The 15,317-nt window shown below is 52.5% G+C and overlaps 1 protein-coding gene across 3 annotated transcripts in view; it reads right to left on the bottom strand.

The window, feature by feature from the left end:
* CUNH15orf52 (chromosome unknown C15orf52 homolog) overlaps window positions 1–13,977 on the bottom strand; it is a 29,447-nt gene extending 15,470 nt beyond the window's left edge. For 2 of the 3 annotated variants that reach the window (XM_017837992.1, XM_017837994.1), the window contains exons 1-6: window positions 13,710–13,977; window positions 11,432–11,545; window positions 10,942–11,046; window positions 10,153–10,215; window positions 9,602–9,763; window positions 6,344–6,493 (exon numbers count right to left, since the gene is read on the bottom strand). In XM_017837992.1, coding sequence (XP_017693481.1) covers window positions 6,344–6,493; window positions 9,602–9,763; window positions 10,153–10,215; window positions 10,942–11,046; window positions 11,432–11,545; window positions 13,710–13,730 — 615 coding nt within the window. In that variant the 5' untranslated portion in view covers window positions 13,731–13,977. The remainder of the gene's footprint in view (window positions 1–6,343; window positions 6,494–9,601; window positions 9,764–10,152; window positions 10,216–10,941; window positions 11,047–11,431; window positions 11,546–13,709) is intronic. The other variant, XM_017837993.1, reaches the window with a different exon arrangement.
* Between the last annotated feature and the right edge of the window lie 1,340 nt (window positions 13,978–15,317).

The raw sequence follows: 15,317 nt of genomic DNA, 5'->3' as shown, positions 1-15,317 counted from the left end.
GGCATTTGGCAGTCCCAGGTTTAGTTAGACAGGGTTGGATGCGGGAAACTCAGGATATCAGTCTCAATACCTGCAGCTCTGCCCAATCTCCTAAGGCAACTCATCCCGCTGCCGGCTGTTCCCACATACCCGGTGGGATCACGGAGGGAGAGAGCTGGGGACAGGCTTTTGGGGGCCTGCCCACACACGCTAAGTCTGAGGCAGGTGGGAAGTGTGGCCATACAGCCACTGCTCAGGGACACTGCCCTTGGTGCACAACAGCTTCACCGGGCTGACTGGTAGCTCCAGTGTGGATGGAAGCTTGTGAAAACAGATCCTTGGAAATAATGAGGAAAATGGTAGCTATACTGTCCTGGGATTTTTCAGCAAAGATTTTGGGGGTGCTCAGAAAAGCCACTCCTCACCATATCCTGTGTGCAGCAAAAGGGGATATGGTGAAAGATGATACCAACGATTTATTTCAAAATGTTGCTGTGAAAACTTGTATCAACAAAAACGCTCCCTCTGGACTCCAAGTCCCCTGCTGGTGCAGCCCCACGAGAAGAACCCTGTAGTGAGGGATCCAACGAGTCTCTGCACCCCAAAACTGAGCATTTACAGAGCGATTAAACAGCAGAAACCTGGAAAGCTTGCTTATTTAGGGAGCTGGCTGGGAGCAAGGTGCAGAGGGGCCTTTAGCCTTAAAGCAGCTTCAAGTGAAACTAGAACTCCTTTTGGAAAGGGGACAAAGGGGTCAGTTACTGCAGGAGAGCCAGAGCCCCTCCATGTGGAGGGGTGTGGGGGCAGAGATGGGAGAGAAGGAGCACCGTTTGCCTTCAAAATGCCCGACAGCTTATGATTGATGGGGAAACAGCCAGGGAGCTGCAGGGCCGTGTGTGCTCCCTGTTCCAGCTGAGTCTGCCTATCGCCCCCCAGGCTCATGCAAAGAGTGATTCCGTCTGGCCCCTTTACAATGCCCGACTGTGCCCCCAAAGACAGGAACCGGAAAGCCGGAGCACCCGCACAGCCGGAGCGCTGAGCCAGGCCGTGAGTAAGCTGGGGGGAGCAGTGAGCTCTGCCTGCAGCCAGCACAGCTTCCCTCCAGCCCTGGAGCAGCCGGGAGCCAGCCAGTGCCCAGGGAACCCGCAGGGATGGCCCGGGTGAGGGATCATGCTGTGGCTCACGGGATACGGGGGAACAGGCAGCTCCTGCATGGCTGGTCAGTGCCGGAGACCTGCATCCCAGAGGCTGTCCTGGAGACCTGCATCCCAGAGTCCTGCATTCCGGAGACTGCATCCCAGAGAATGTCCCAGAGCCCTGCATCCCAGGGCTGTCCCGCTCAGAGCACTCGCTCGTCAGTGCCCTCCACAAACCGCTGGGTCACAGGGACACCACACAACCCTCCACCCCTCTGCACCCTCACTCCAAGCCATGCCTTTGGCTTTAGTCTGCAGCTATTTTTGCTTCTCAAAGGGCCTTGTGGAAAATTGAGAAGACCACAAAAATGTAGCTCTTTTGTACCAGGACAGCAGGTCTGAGCTGAGCAGAGAATAGCCAGCTTTGCTCTGGCTCTGGCTCCGGAGCAGATTTCCCATTGTCCTGCTGCCCCAGAGCTGCTGCTCCCCTCTCACCACACACCACAAGGAAGCAAAACATGTTTTTCTCCTTCTTCCTCCTCTCCGCCCCCAAAATTATGAAAAATGACAAGGACATCATCATCCCTCGTGTAACTGTTCCTGCAGAGCAGGGGGAGGGCACAAAAGCCTGAGGCAGAGAGGGAAGATTATGGTTGTTTATCCCAAGGTTTATGCCAGGATTTCTCAGCTTCTCAGCCCGGGGTGGGGCAGAGCCTGCTCTGACCCAGGACAGAGGTCTGTCTGGCCTCCCAACACATATTCCCAGGTACTGTCCCTGGGCAGTGGTGACAGTGCTGGTGCCATTAACCAGCCACGTTCAGCACTGCTTTGTGCTCACAGTTCTCCAAAAGCTTTGACGGGCTTCCACATCTTTGAGCTACTTCACTGTCTTCTTATTTTAAAAATAGGTGCTGACAGATGAGTTAAATTAACCTTTTGGTACCCGTTTCTCCAGGCACGTGTCAGCACCACAACTGGCATTTCTGCTGCGGGAGGAGATTTTTGTAGGAGCTTAGAGCTGGTTTTCCAGTGCTCAGATCCCCCACTGGGCAGGATTTTTGAAACTAGTACACGAGAGGATTTCTTTTTTTCTGACTCTTTTGAAAAATCTGCCTCCTGATTGTGCTGCCTGAAGGGAGCTAAAGACTTCTCAGCCACCCTTTCTGCCTATTTTCCTCTCCCACCTGCAATGGAAAAGCGAGTGTTTCTCCTGCCACAGGTTTGGTTACTCTCCTGTGCAAGCACTGGAGTCCAACACATCTGTGTTAGTGCCTGAAAGCAGCTTTTGTGTCTCTTGATTACAGTAATTTCTGATACACCATCCTGGGAAACTCTGTTAATAAAAGGACAATTTAAAAGCCCTGAAGCTCTATCAACCACCCACTTAAGAGATGATTTGTAACCTGTTAATTAACCATTGTGCTCTGCTGGTCCTGGGCTGCTGTCTCTCAGCTCTGGCGTATTAATGAGCCTGAAACACTGCCAGAGCATGGAGTGGCTTTTTAGGGCTGAACAGGAGGCACTGTCCCCAGCCCTGCTGCAGGGAGAGCAAATGTGCCAGTGTCCAGGCTACTGAAGGGGGAGTGACGGATGTGATCCTTTCTCCTAGGCCTCTGTGGGAACCCCAAAAGAGCAGGGAACCAGCTGGGGCTTGAGGTGAAAACCCCCAAAGGATGGCCTATGCTGGGATGAATGAGAGGATGAAAGCTAATCCTTGAATTGGGGGTCCCAGATCAGGTCCTAACACTCAGCTAGACAGATGACAACACTGACCCCCCACCAGGCTCTCCCAGTAGCTGCTCATTCTGGGGATGAAGGTGGAGTTTCTCTTTTGGATTAACAACTGATTAAGAGGTAGAAAAGAAAAAGTGGCAAGGAAATGGCGGTTTCCATGGCAGAAGATTAGCAGGAGTGTGCCACTGGAATATGTGCTGCTCAACATGCTCATAAATGGTCTGGAAAAGGAGCTGAAGAGAGGGATGACAGTTTGCTGATGCTACTAAATCATCCAGGGCAAAGAATGTAATTTGCCCGGAAAGAGCTGCAAAAGATCTCTTGACATTGAATGTCTGCATCATAAAATTACAGCTGAAATTCAATATCAGGAACACAAAATAACTCCCATGGAGAAAATGCCCTCCTTGTGTACACACACAGAGTAACCAGCACTGAGCTCTGCCTAGCAGCCAGGGATGATGTTTTGGTGCTATTGTGACCAGTTCTCTGAAAATGTTAGCTCAGTTATTTAGCAAAGAAAATGCAAAGTTGTTGGGAGAAGAATAGAGAGCAAGCCAAAAACATTGCTGTGTCACTGAGTGTGCCCAGGAGAGCCCGCAGCTGGAATGCCATGTGTACTTCTGGTCTGCATGTGCTGAAAGAATATGGTAAAAATAAGCAAAGCACAAATGGGGATAATGAGAGTGATTGGAAATATAGGACCACATCCTCGGCAGACATGGCTAAATAGAGGCAGCATCTTAAGGTTTATGAGGTGGCTGAAGGGAGACCTGACAGGGATCGATAAAATCATTTGTGCTTTGGGAAGTGCCCAGGGGATGATCTATGAACTGCTTCCCATGACACAGGAATGGCAAATGGAGCTATCAGGGAGCAAGGCTGAAGAGGGAGAAGGGATGGATGTTCCAGCCCAGCACATCACTTAACACTGCAGCTCCTGGCTGCTTGGAAGGGATACAGTTTGGATGGACTCAAAGAAGAAAAAGAGTGCAATTTAGGCAAAGAGAAGTCCATCAAGGAGAATGATGCTGTTCTTGGCAGAGGAGGGCCCTAATTTGTAGGATGGTGAGTGTAGGAGGGGAGGGATGACTACAGGCTTCCCTGGTCTTCTATTTCCCTGACTCTGTGCTGCTGCTGCAAATGCTCCATGTGCACCACCCCTGTGGCACAGTCATTCCCTGCAGGCTACAGTCATTCCCACAGGTTTTGTACATTTGGTGTTGTTGCCTCTTCAGGCAACAACTGGCTCCCAGTCCCTCCTGGAGAACACATTCCTCTGCAGCACAGATGTGAGACAGACCTGCCTGGGCTCAGTTTTCAAGGACCCTCACTGATAGTGAAGTATTTGTTTAAAACACTAATCCCTGACACAGCTTAGGATCAGCTGAAGGGACAGGGTGGGCCAGCCCAAACCTCCCCGGACTCCACCAGCCCAGGCTGGCACCATGTGTGAGATGCCAACATGACCTGTCACTTCAGCCCCCATCTGCTTCTGTCACTGATCCCGGGAAAAGGTTGCCCAAGTGTGGACAGAAGGAAGCAGCTTGCAGAGGTGACATGAAATCCAGCATTTCACTCCCTTACAGCCACATCCTTTCCTCTCATTGCAAGGATTTGGGTTTTGTCCTGGCTGCTGGAGCTGTTGCCTGAGGTGACACAATTAACATGGCAATAGGAAGATATCCTCATTAACCAGGGATGGAACAGGGCCTGATCAGCCCAGGGAAATCACCAGGAACAAGGAATTCTCCTGAGCTCAGCTGGACTCTGAAACATATCCAGCTGGTAACAGCTATTGGAAACCAGAGCTTCAAACACTTTTATAGCTCTTTCTGAATTGTAAGAGGAATCCAAGGACCAATAACAAATACTCCCATGAAAGCCCAATTTAAATAAGCTCATTAAGAGACCCTTCCTGCCCCTTCATTTCCCTGCCGTGGGAGCTGGGCTCTGTGGCAGCCCCAGTGCCTGCTCCCCGCCTCCTGTGCAGCCTGGTTCCCTGGAAGCATGCTGCTTTCCAGGGAGCAAGAGCTTCCCACAGGCTGGAGTGGCTATGCCTAAAGCTCGGTGGCAGAAGCAGGGGACATTTTGTCTGTGCCAGCACAAAGTGTGCTGTGCTCCTTGGAAGTGTTGGATAACTAGAGTTACATGAAGCCCCTGTGGCTTTCCTGTGCTCCTGACAGATCCTTCTCTTGCTCAGCCAAGGCAATGGAGGACCCAAACAGCTCTGCATAATCCCTTTCCCTGAGGATATCAGCACTGGCTCCCCTTTGGCACCTCACAGCTTCCCTCACAGCCCACGGCTGCCAGAAGAGTGCCCGAGCTTCAGTGCCACCCTCTGCCACCCACCAGCTGGTGCCCTCATGCACACTCTGAATATCAGGTGCTTTGGGGCCAGTATGAGCAAGGCATCGCCAAACTCCTGTACTCAGCCTCACATTTCATGTTCCATAATGAAACCAGATGGGAGGTGACCTTTTCCAGGGCTGTCCATACCCTTAAAGGAGAGCACAGGATCTGAAGCCAAAATCCAGGCACTGCTCCTGCTGCTCTCTCCTAGCACAGCCCCAGCCTTGATGACCACAGAGACAAGTGTTTTAACAAGCCCAGCAAGAGCAGAAGTGGAGACACTTGTCCTGCACATCACAGAAGCACATTGGACAGCCTCAAGGACAGGGACAGCACAGGCATGGCCAAGTCACTCCCATCATGTCCAAGTGTGCTGGTGATTCCCAGACTGAAATGGTAGTGCCTGTCCCATGGACCTCTGGGGCTACCAGGGGCTCAATCAGGCGGCTCACACGAGGTTTGTGGCATCCAAAAAGCTGCTCGGCAGCCACAGGGAAGGAGCACTCAGAGCCCAGGTAAGCCCTAAGTGGAGGGAGAAGCTGAAGATGAGTGTGGGCAGCAGCAGCAGATGGTTGGCACTGCCCCAGAGAGGGGGCTGCAGACGTCTCCCAGCATTCCTGGGTGTGTTTGGCAGCCACTCCAAGTGTTATTTTCCTACACAGGCTTTGCTGACCCTGTTTGCTGCAGGCATTCTTTCTTATCTGTGAAAACTCTCCAAGAGGAGAATAGCACATGCCTCCGTGTGTGTAACGAGGAAGGTATTTGCAAAGAAGTATTTGAAACACGTTTCAAAGATATGTTTCAAACATCACTCAGCAGGTGATGGCCAGGCACAGCAGGACTTGGGTTCAGAAGCAGATACTGCTCAGCTCTGTTAAGGTTTAAGTCGTGCAGTGAGTCAGGAGGACACTGCTCCTGCCCCAGTCTGCTGTGTGGCCCCAAAAAGAAGCTGGCAAGAGAGAGAAGGTGAGATTCATGCCCCATATCTGGCAGTGATTTCATCGATCCTCCCAAAACAGCATCTCTCTATGGATCCAGTGTCTCCACACTATTAACACACAGTCTCTCCCAGCCCCCTGTGGCTGGGCCTTCCTCATGCCAGCAGAACAAGTGGATGCCACAGCTCGGTTACAGCCACGTACCTTTTCCTTGTTATCCATGGTGATGGCAATCTGCATCCTCCTGCCCCGCCGGAAAGCCACCAAGTGGTCCGTGTCCTCCTCGCCCAGCTCTGGCACCCGGCCCGGGCCGGGGAAGCTCTCGGCACGTTTCTCGCTGACGATCCGCTTGCCCTGGGGGGACAGGATGAGTTAGGGACACCTCCAACAGCCTTCCTTGGACAGTGGCCATCCCAGGCTGCAAAGGATCCAGGGCTGGCAGAACAGAAAATGAGCTGGGCAGTCAGTCCCCTTGGCTTACAGAGCTGCCACCCCACTCAAAGGCATCTGGGATGTTACATTACGGAGGTGTGTTTAGCTGGGCACAGCACAGGCAGGGTGGGATTTACCTTGCAGCACAGACACTGCTGGATGGTTTTATTTTCAGCTTGTGTTTGTGTCTTTGAAACAAATGTGAAGTTGTCCCCACCTCACACACAATAAAATGTGAGGCTACCTCGGAGCAGAAGCCGAGAGGGTGGAAGAGGAAGGGAACAGTGGGGTTCTCCCCAACCTTGCCCACAAAGCAGTTACTCCCCTGAAGTGTATTAACGCTCGATAATTTATCATTTCATAGTCATTGTGTGTTCATATTTCTGGAATGATTTATCCAGCAGTGGAATAGTTTAGGAAACTGATATATAAACTCCTTGAGCAAGGGCAGTTCCCCCTCTCAGATATTATTTCCAGCTGTCCGTATCAGCGTCATGACTTCCCTGCATGGATTTCCATATGGTTCCTATTTTGTTAATGATCTTCTTTGCTGGCTGAGCCCCTGCCAATGCCCTCAACCATCACTTCCACAACATGAGCACATCATTTGTGCAAAAAGACATACTTCTTCTCATTTAAAAGTATCATCTTTCAGGTCCATCATGTGCCTTTTTATTTTTGCCTTACAAGGAAATGAGAGACTTACTGTGTCATCTCCATCATTACCTCTGATCTTTTTCTTTTCTCTTCATCTGCATGAAGTCTGCTCAATTTTACCAGGGATGAAGGAACCTCAGCAGCTTCCCTCTGTAAAGGATGGTGTGTTTTCCTGTTTTCCTCCTTGGGATTCCATGCATACTGGAATCTTGATTTTAAAGGAGCTCAAAATCTCCAAGGAAACTTCAGTGAAACTTGGGAACTCTTTGTTGCTACGAACTTGGTTTCAAAAACAAACAGCACACCCTGACCTCTGATTTGTAGTGAAGACTTGCAATCAAGGACTCTGCCATGACATATGATACCAAGAAGGCTCACATTAGCCTCATCTCCCCTCAGCTCTGCCAGGAGTGCAGATGTTGGCGTGGAGGGAGCCTTGCTGTGCACAGCCTCCGTCAGAACAACCTTTTTTATGGCTTCTCAGTCATCGAACCTCCTAACACATGAGAAATGTCTGAGGAGACACTGCAGGATTTCCAGCAGCAGAGCCTCAGCCTCTGGTTTATTCATCTTTCACATCTGGGTGATTTTGGCAGCCTAGCAGAGGATGCAGGGGAAAGGAGGAGTGGTCCCCGCGCTGCTGATGGTCCTGCCTGTCCCAGCTGTGTGGACACGGTGGGAACCTTGTTACACATCCCCTTGAGGATGTACAGCTCTACTTTTGGGTCCCAGCTGCAGCTCCTAACAAGTTTTGCTGCCCTCAGGACGACCTTTGCCGTTTCTGCTTTTCTTGCACTAAGTGAAGCCACATGTTGGGTTCAAAGCAAGGACGTGCTGCCGAGGTGTCCTGTGCCATTTTAGCACCGTCCGTGCCGATCTCTGTGTCGGGGTCAAGGCAGGCTCCTGCTCTGACATCTGTGAGCCAGCCCTAGAGACGGCAAGGTCTGTTCCTGAGGCAGAAAAAGCTGATCGTTTCAGGATGGAGCACAACTCGTTTGGCATCTGCCACAGGCAGACGAGTGGGTGTCACAACATGACAGGCGGCTGCGACACTGCAGCGGAGGCAGGGACTGCCTGGTCCCTACACTACAGTCACAGCTGGAGGTTTCAGGGACCCTCTGTTCTGAGAAAAAAAAAAACAGAATTTCCCCCCTCACATCAGGAGAGGGTTTGGCTGTGCTGGAATGAGATTTCATTTGAACGGGATGTTCACACTCCTGGTGCTCTGTCTGGAACAAAGGGAATGAGAGGCCTCTGTCCCTTTCTCCTGAAAAATCATTCAGAAAGGTGCATTTTTTCCCAAGCGATTCAGTTCCTTCAAGGTAACATAAAATGACTTTCTAAAGGCACAGTGACTGTGGCCTATTTCTCCCTGGAAAGAAAGGGTAACTAGGTCACTGGGAAACAAATGAACAGGCATTCGAGGCACAAAATCAGGAAAACATTTCCAAGCTGCCTCAGAGGGAGAAAACAGCTCCTGCCTTTTGCTGACAGCCAAGGTTTGCAGCACTCCTGCCCCAAAGTCCGGGGCAGCAGGAAGGGTGGGGCTTCTCTTCCTTATCCCGGGGAATGGCTTTGGATTGGACCTCAGTGCCACAAACCCACACGTCACTGTGTCTAAAAGGGGACCCACGGGAGCACCACTTGCTGCCACCCTTTCCTTTTCCCAGCGCTGCTGTGACAGAGACAAGAATCATCATATCTGGATGCACAGGCTCCACAAGGAAGGGGGCAGTGCCCAGGAGGGGACGTCTCAGGATTTAAAAAATGAAGTAGCGTTTTCAATTACTTTTGCCTTTTCACACAATTTTTAATTAAGTCTGCAAATACTGGGTCACACTTCCTGCCCATCTCATTGGCAGCTGAAAGCGACACTCATCTGGTTTTCCTTCTACATTCAGGATGTTCTGGAATGCAGTATCAGAGAGAAATGATGCTGCTTTTACCACCAAGCATCACTGCCTCCCTGGGAATAGCTGGGGAATAATGCAACTAAATCTGTCTGAGCTCCCACTTGTTTCCAATCACAGCAACAAAGTTTAACACCAGAGTGGCCCAGAAGGGCAACAAGGTGACTGATCCCTCGGAAAGGGACCTGGCTACCCATGGGTGGGTGTGGGGAGCCGCCAGAGGGTTTAGCAAGGCCCAGGGTCTGATCCCTGGGAATCAGAAATGGGGAGGGAAGTGTGTGGCAACCCGAAATGAAAACTGAGGCTGTGCTGAAGGTTTGAGAAATGAGAGAAAAGGAGCAGGAAGGGAACTATTCCCTTTGGATGTGACATGCTGAGCACAAAGCTCAAGTGAGAGGCAGAACACAAGCCCCTTTGTCAGTCAAGAGGCCACAGTGTAAGTGGAATCCTCCTCCCTGCTCACCTTTGCTTTGTTGTCCATGGTAACAGCCAGCTGCATCCTCTTCCCCATCCTGAATGTGAACATATGATCTGCTTCCTCCTCCTCCTCCTCCTCACTGCCAATGCCGAACCCAGTGGTCGTAGGACAGGGGCTTGCCCATTTCTCACTCACCACCCTTTTGTCCTGGAAAACGAACATTTCTCTTAGCAAATCCAGGCCCTTGGCTCGGGGATTCGATTCCCTTCCCCAAACACACCTGCACACAAGCGGGGAGGTGGCTGCGGAACAGGCAGACCTTGCCCCAGGGAAGTTCCCTGTGCCCGGCAGGGTGCCGTGACATTCCTGGAGAACAAGGGGCTCCTTGTCTGCTCAGCAGCAAAACCCACAATTACAGCGGGGCTGAAAAGTCCTTTGCACTTACAAATCTGACATTTCAGACTAAAATGCCAGAGTTATGGGAAACAAATGTCATCCTCAGCTCTTTGTGCCGCACTCTGAGTTAGCTCGGGAAAGCCTAAGTCCTGCTGGAGGTGGCCTTGGAAGCCAAGAGGATGGCTGAGGGTGGTGCTCACCATCGGGAGGGCTGGGCTATCTTGTCCATAGTGTTCAGTCTGGGTAATTGCATCTTTCAGGTCCTGTATGAGAGAAAAATGTGTGCAGCAGCAGCACGCCCCGGGAGAGGCGAGGGCCAGGCCGGGGTGGGAAGGGAGCACTGGTCCAGATCCAAGAACCCAGGAATGCTGGAAGGAGGCTGGGCAGACTCAGTGGGCTCCATGTGAGCCCTGGCAGAGGAGCTGGCCCAGGGGTGAAGGCAGAAGTGGCCGGTGGCTTCCCAGGCCCCACGCTGCCAGGCTGGGTGGACAGGGCTTGTCAGACACAGATTTGGCTCAGTTAGGATGGAAGCCTGGAACTCGCAGCCTTTGGCCCAGGGCCACCTGCTTTGTTCACTCCCAAAGCCTAAGGAGACCATGAATTTCCTATGGCATTCCTGATGCCTCCAGTGACACACACACCGTTGATACGCTCTGCCTACAGATTTGCAATGATGCTGACACCTGAGACCTGTCCAGGACTGTGTGCCTGTTCACACACCCATCCATCTGCCTGGTAACTCTGCCTGCATGGGTACAAGTGCCTGGGCACAGCTGGAAATGTATGTGCAGCACCTAAAATCACTCTGAGCACACACCTCTGCAGAGTTTCCCCTCCTGCAGAGTTTCCCCTCCTAAGCTGCTGGGCTTAGGAGCTGTGTCCTGTGGCTCAAAGGGCTTTGGTGTGGAGTCTCTCTCTCTGAAATGTCCCTTTGCTGTGGCAGGACTGGAGTGAGAGCTGGTCTGTCGTGAAGGAAAGGCAGCACTTACGTTGTGAGCTTTGGTGATGGTAATAGTGAGTCCATCCTGCTTGGGTCTCCTGGAGGTAACAGCCATTCCCTCCTGCTCTGCTCGCTTTTTGTCCTCTTCTATTTCCTGAAACACAGATCTCACCTTACCACCAGCCTGTCCCTGGATGTCTACGGATGTTGTTTGTTTTCCTGTTTAGGAGTTCTGCTAAACAGACACACCTCCCTCTCCAAGAGGGAGTGGCCCAACTTGTGTCCCAGCTGTGGGACACAGACAGAGGAAGGTGGCAGGGGGAGAAGAGATGCTGCAGCACTGAGGCATCAGTGTCTGTTCTCCAAAGCAACTCAGGAGCCGTAGCCAAAGGCAGAGCTGTGCCCACCTGCCCCAAGAGCTTTCCAATATAAACATGGTATTTGTATAACAAAGTCATGCTGATAGTGCTGACAATCTTTACACTGTGAGCTGAGGACCCCAAGTCAGAGCAGGGGAAGGGAAGGACCTGTGGACTCACCTGGTACCTTCGGATCAGCGCTTCGTTCTTTTTCCGCAAGGCCAAGATTTTCTTATCGAGCTCAACATCTTTCTGCTCTTTCTTCCTTAACACGACATCATCCACAGCAGCATCCTGGAAAGAGAAGGAGCAAAGTTCTCCTCAGTCATCACAGCAACAGGATGAAACCTGCTCCTTCTGTCTGGACAGGGTGGGAAGTGGAAGAATCCTTCCCCACCACTTCTCTCTGACTTTTTCCTGACAGAACTGATCTTTTTTTTTCTTATAGTTTTTGTTTAGCAGTGAGGTAGTTTGAGCAAAAAGCTGCTGGCCCACTTTGATGGCTATCAGTAGGCTGCAGGGTTAACATCCTGCTTAGCTGCATGCAGTAAATGATCCTCCCCTTTGGCTGTTCTCAGGCACAGGTTCAGATGTCCTCCACAGACATTCAGAGCACCTTGGTTACCGCAGGGGATCACAACTGGGAGTTTTTACAATTCTAGTGACAACAGTGTCTAATGAAAATTAATGCTGATGAGGATCTCTGCAGGACACCTCTGTCCAGGTGGGACAACAGGGGCATTTAAAGCACCTCCACACATTTTCCTGCTGGACAATGGAGTTTTGTCAAGATCTGCGGGAGAAAGAGTGGCTTTTCCATTGCCCTTCATCACTGGGTACACAGCAGGTGAGCAGATTGCCTGTGTGGGTGGATACACTTCCATGGGCATTTTGCAAGGCTGATTAAAGCCAAATTCAGTGTTTACCTGAACAGAAGCTGTTCTGGGAGCACTAAATTGGCGGGTTTGCTGTTTGCTGAGTGCTGGGGTGTTGGCTGCTGAGGGTGGGATCAAAGTGGTGCCTGCCCTCAAACACACCCCTTTCATCTTCAAATTCCTTTGAAGGAGGACTGGCAGAGCTGCCAGATCAGGAAGAATTTAAAAATTCCTGCAAAGACTGTATTTGTGCTCTTCTCTTTCCAAAGCAAAAGATGGAAAACGCCTGTCAGGCCGTTCTCCCTCTGCCCATTTGTCAGCATTTTGTCTATGCTGCAACAGGGCTGCTCTCAGGGGGAGGAGGGTCTTTCCACTTCCAGCTGGAAACAAGTTACTGGAAGGAAAGTTTTGCTGGTGTTCAGCACTTCTCCTGGCCTTTATTAACGAGGCCATGAAGGTGTTTCTCTCTGCACAACCTGTTTCAGCAAATGCTGGGGCTGTGGCCGGGCAGTGGCCCCGTGGCCGAAGCGCTGAGCGGAGCCCACGCCGGGCTCCAGGGGCTCACCCATTGTCCACTTCAGCCCAGTCAGCATTTGCTCGTCTGCTGCCGGCCGGGAGCAGGGGCCGTGCCCTCTGCTCCGCTTCTGGAACAAACCCGCCGGCCCAGCCCGTGCTCAGGCTGATGCTCGGGATGGAAAGTGGCCCCACCGTGCCCTCCCCGGCGTAAAGCTCTTCCGGGGAGCCAAGGTGCCCGTATGTCACCGCGGCTGAGTTATAAATGGCTTTGGCAGCACAAACGTGCGATGGCTTTGAATCAGCAAGCGGCTGAACCCAAAGCCTCCCCAACAGCAGGGCAGAGCCGCAGAACGAGAGGCCTCATTCTATCGCAAATAAAAATGTCACAAAAGGAGCAAATGGAAAGCTCTCGGCTTCGTGCTTCAATGGAATGACGACAGCCCGTTGTGTCCCAGCCCCTCTCCCCAGTGGCACACACTGGCTACGCAGCTCCTCGGGGGCTGGAGGGACGCTCCGCTCCACACTGTCTGTGCGTGTAGTGCTTTCCCACACACTTCCACGATCGCCTGCCTCTGCAGCGAGGCCTTGGAGGCAGCAGGGTTGGGAGAGCGAGCAAGGCAGGGGGCGGGGGGGGAGGGAAAGGAGAGAGGAGCAGGGCCCTTACTAACACTCTCCTGCGTAAGCAAATGCATCCGCTCTTTTTAAGAAATATCCTCTTCCTTGACAGCTGCAGCTGAAACCCTCGCTGGGATAGACACCATCCAGCACTGCCCGCGTTTCTGTTTGTTATCTACCTCCCGGCAGGCACATTGTCCTGAGCCGGCCACCGCACCCTGTCCCAGTGAGGGACGCAAAGCCCAGCACCCAAAATGCGCCCCCAGCACCGTCCCCGTGGTGCAGCACGGCTGTTTGCTCCCCTGCCTGCTGGCAGCCAGGCGAGGCAAGGCAACGAGAAAGCGACAGCCACCGCAAGGCCACCCTGCAGGGTGTGCGAGTCCTTGCGTGGCCCCTCGGGTGAGGGACCCCGGCCCCGCGCCCCTCCCAGGCCCCGCGCGGGCGGCACTCACAGCTCGGTGCATGTTGGACATCGGCGCAGCCCGGCGGATTCCAGAGCAGAGCTAAAAGAGGAGAGCCATCAGACGGCCTTTCTCAGCACTGGTTGCACAGCATACAAGATCATGTTTTGATTACAAAAGCCTCGTCTGGGCTCACAGCCAAGAGCACTGGCTGCCTAATATACCAAGCACAGACAGGGTTTGGAGTGCCTGTGTCCTCCTCTCCAATCTCACTCTCTTTTTAAAAGAAACACTCCCCCTTTTCCCCCCTCCTGACTCCTTTTAACTTCCTGATGCCACAAGCCCTTGTTCAAAGTGGGAAAAGCCGGGCGAACAATGTGGGATGGCTCAGGCAAACAGCTTGGCTTGGCTGCGTGGCCATTCACGGGGTCGTTGTTTGTTATGCATGGCTGGCTGCACGCCTGGCGGGTGGCGAATATCTGGGGTCCTGCACGTCTTGTGAGCGCCAGTGTGTGCACGAGCCTTCCCTGGAAAACAGGGCTCAGACTTGCCTTTTTCTGTTTAATTTCAGCATTCTCCAGGAATGATTTCTCTGCTGTTAAACTGGGCCTGTCCTTCAGGAGGGAGCAGAGGAGTGCTGTGGGGTGGGCATCACCAGCTGGCACGATGCAGGAAGCACACAGCCAAAGGAGAGGGACCCTCCTAAGTCCCTGTCTGAAAGCTGCCAGAATCACCCCCAGAAGAGTCCCAGCAGCAGGGGGGCTTTGGGGGAACAGCATTCAGCTGCTGGGACTTGGGTTGCCACGTGAACCCTTGTCTCACCATAGAATGTCCTGAGTTGGAAGGGACCCACAAGGATCACTCAAGTCCCATTCCTGGCCCTGCTCAGCCCCAACAATCTCACCCTGTGCCTGAGAGCGTTGTCCAAACGCTCCTTGAGCTCTGGGAGCCTTGGGGCCATGACCACTGTCCTGGGGAGCCTTTTCGGTGCCTGACCACCCTCTGGGGGAAGAACCTTTTCCTGAGATCCAACCTAACCCTGCCCTGGCAGAGCTCCAGCCATTCCCTGGGGTCCTGATGCTGGTCACCAGAGCAGAGTTTGGTGCTGCCCCTCCACTGAACCTTGGGAGGAGCTGCAGACAGCCATGAGCTCTGCCCTCAGTCTCCTCCAGGCTGAACAAACCAAGTGACCTCAGCTGTGTGTCCTGGCCGGGTGCTGCATCCTCCCTCAGCCCACACTGGCTGCCCTTTCCCTCAGTCCTGAGGAACCCAGATCGAGAGAGAGGCCAACAGGAGATGAAAGCACACCAGGGAAGCTCTTGTCACCCAAGGACTGATGCACACCCCAACCTGAATGTGGGCCCTGCTATGGTCACATGTTAAACAACCCAAGGAAGCCCACTGCAGGTACTTGTCCTCTCTAACACCTTTGAGCAGGTCATCTGCTCACAAAATCCAAGAAGTTTGGCCGGAAACCCAGAGTGGTTCAAGGGAAACCTGCAAAAGACTTTGCAGAACTTGGAGTCTGGTTCCTCCTCTGTGCCTGACTCAGGCTGTTGGAGATCAGGGCTAAGGCACTAAGGAGATGGAAACACAGCTTAGTACAAGCGCTTAGAGGGACAGACTGACCCATATTAATTAGTAGCTACTTAAATGATG

Source organism: Lepidothrix coronata, unplaced genomic scaffold (assembly GCF_001604755.1).
Source record: "Lepidothrix coronata isolate B3197 unplaced genomic scaffold, Lepidothrix_coronata-1.0 Scaffold319, whole genome shotgun sequence".
NCBI classification, from domain to species: domain Eukaryota; kingdom Metazoa; phylum Chordata; class Aves; order Passeriformes; family Pipridae; genus Lepidothrix; species Lepidothrix coronata.
The sequence above is the reverse complement of the archived record's forward strand: the minus strand, read 5'-3'. Positions and strand labels throughout refer to the sequence as shown.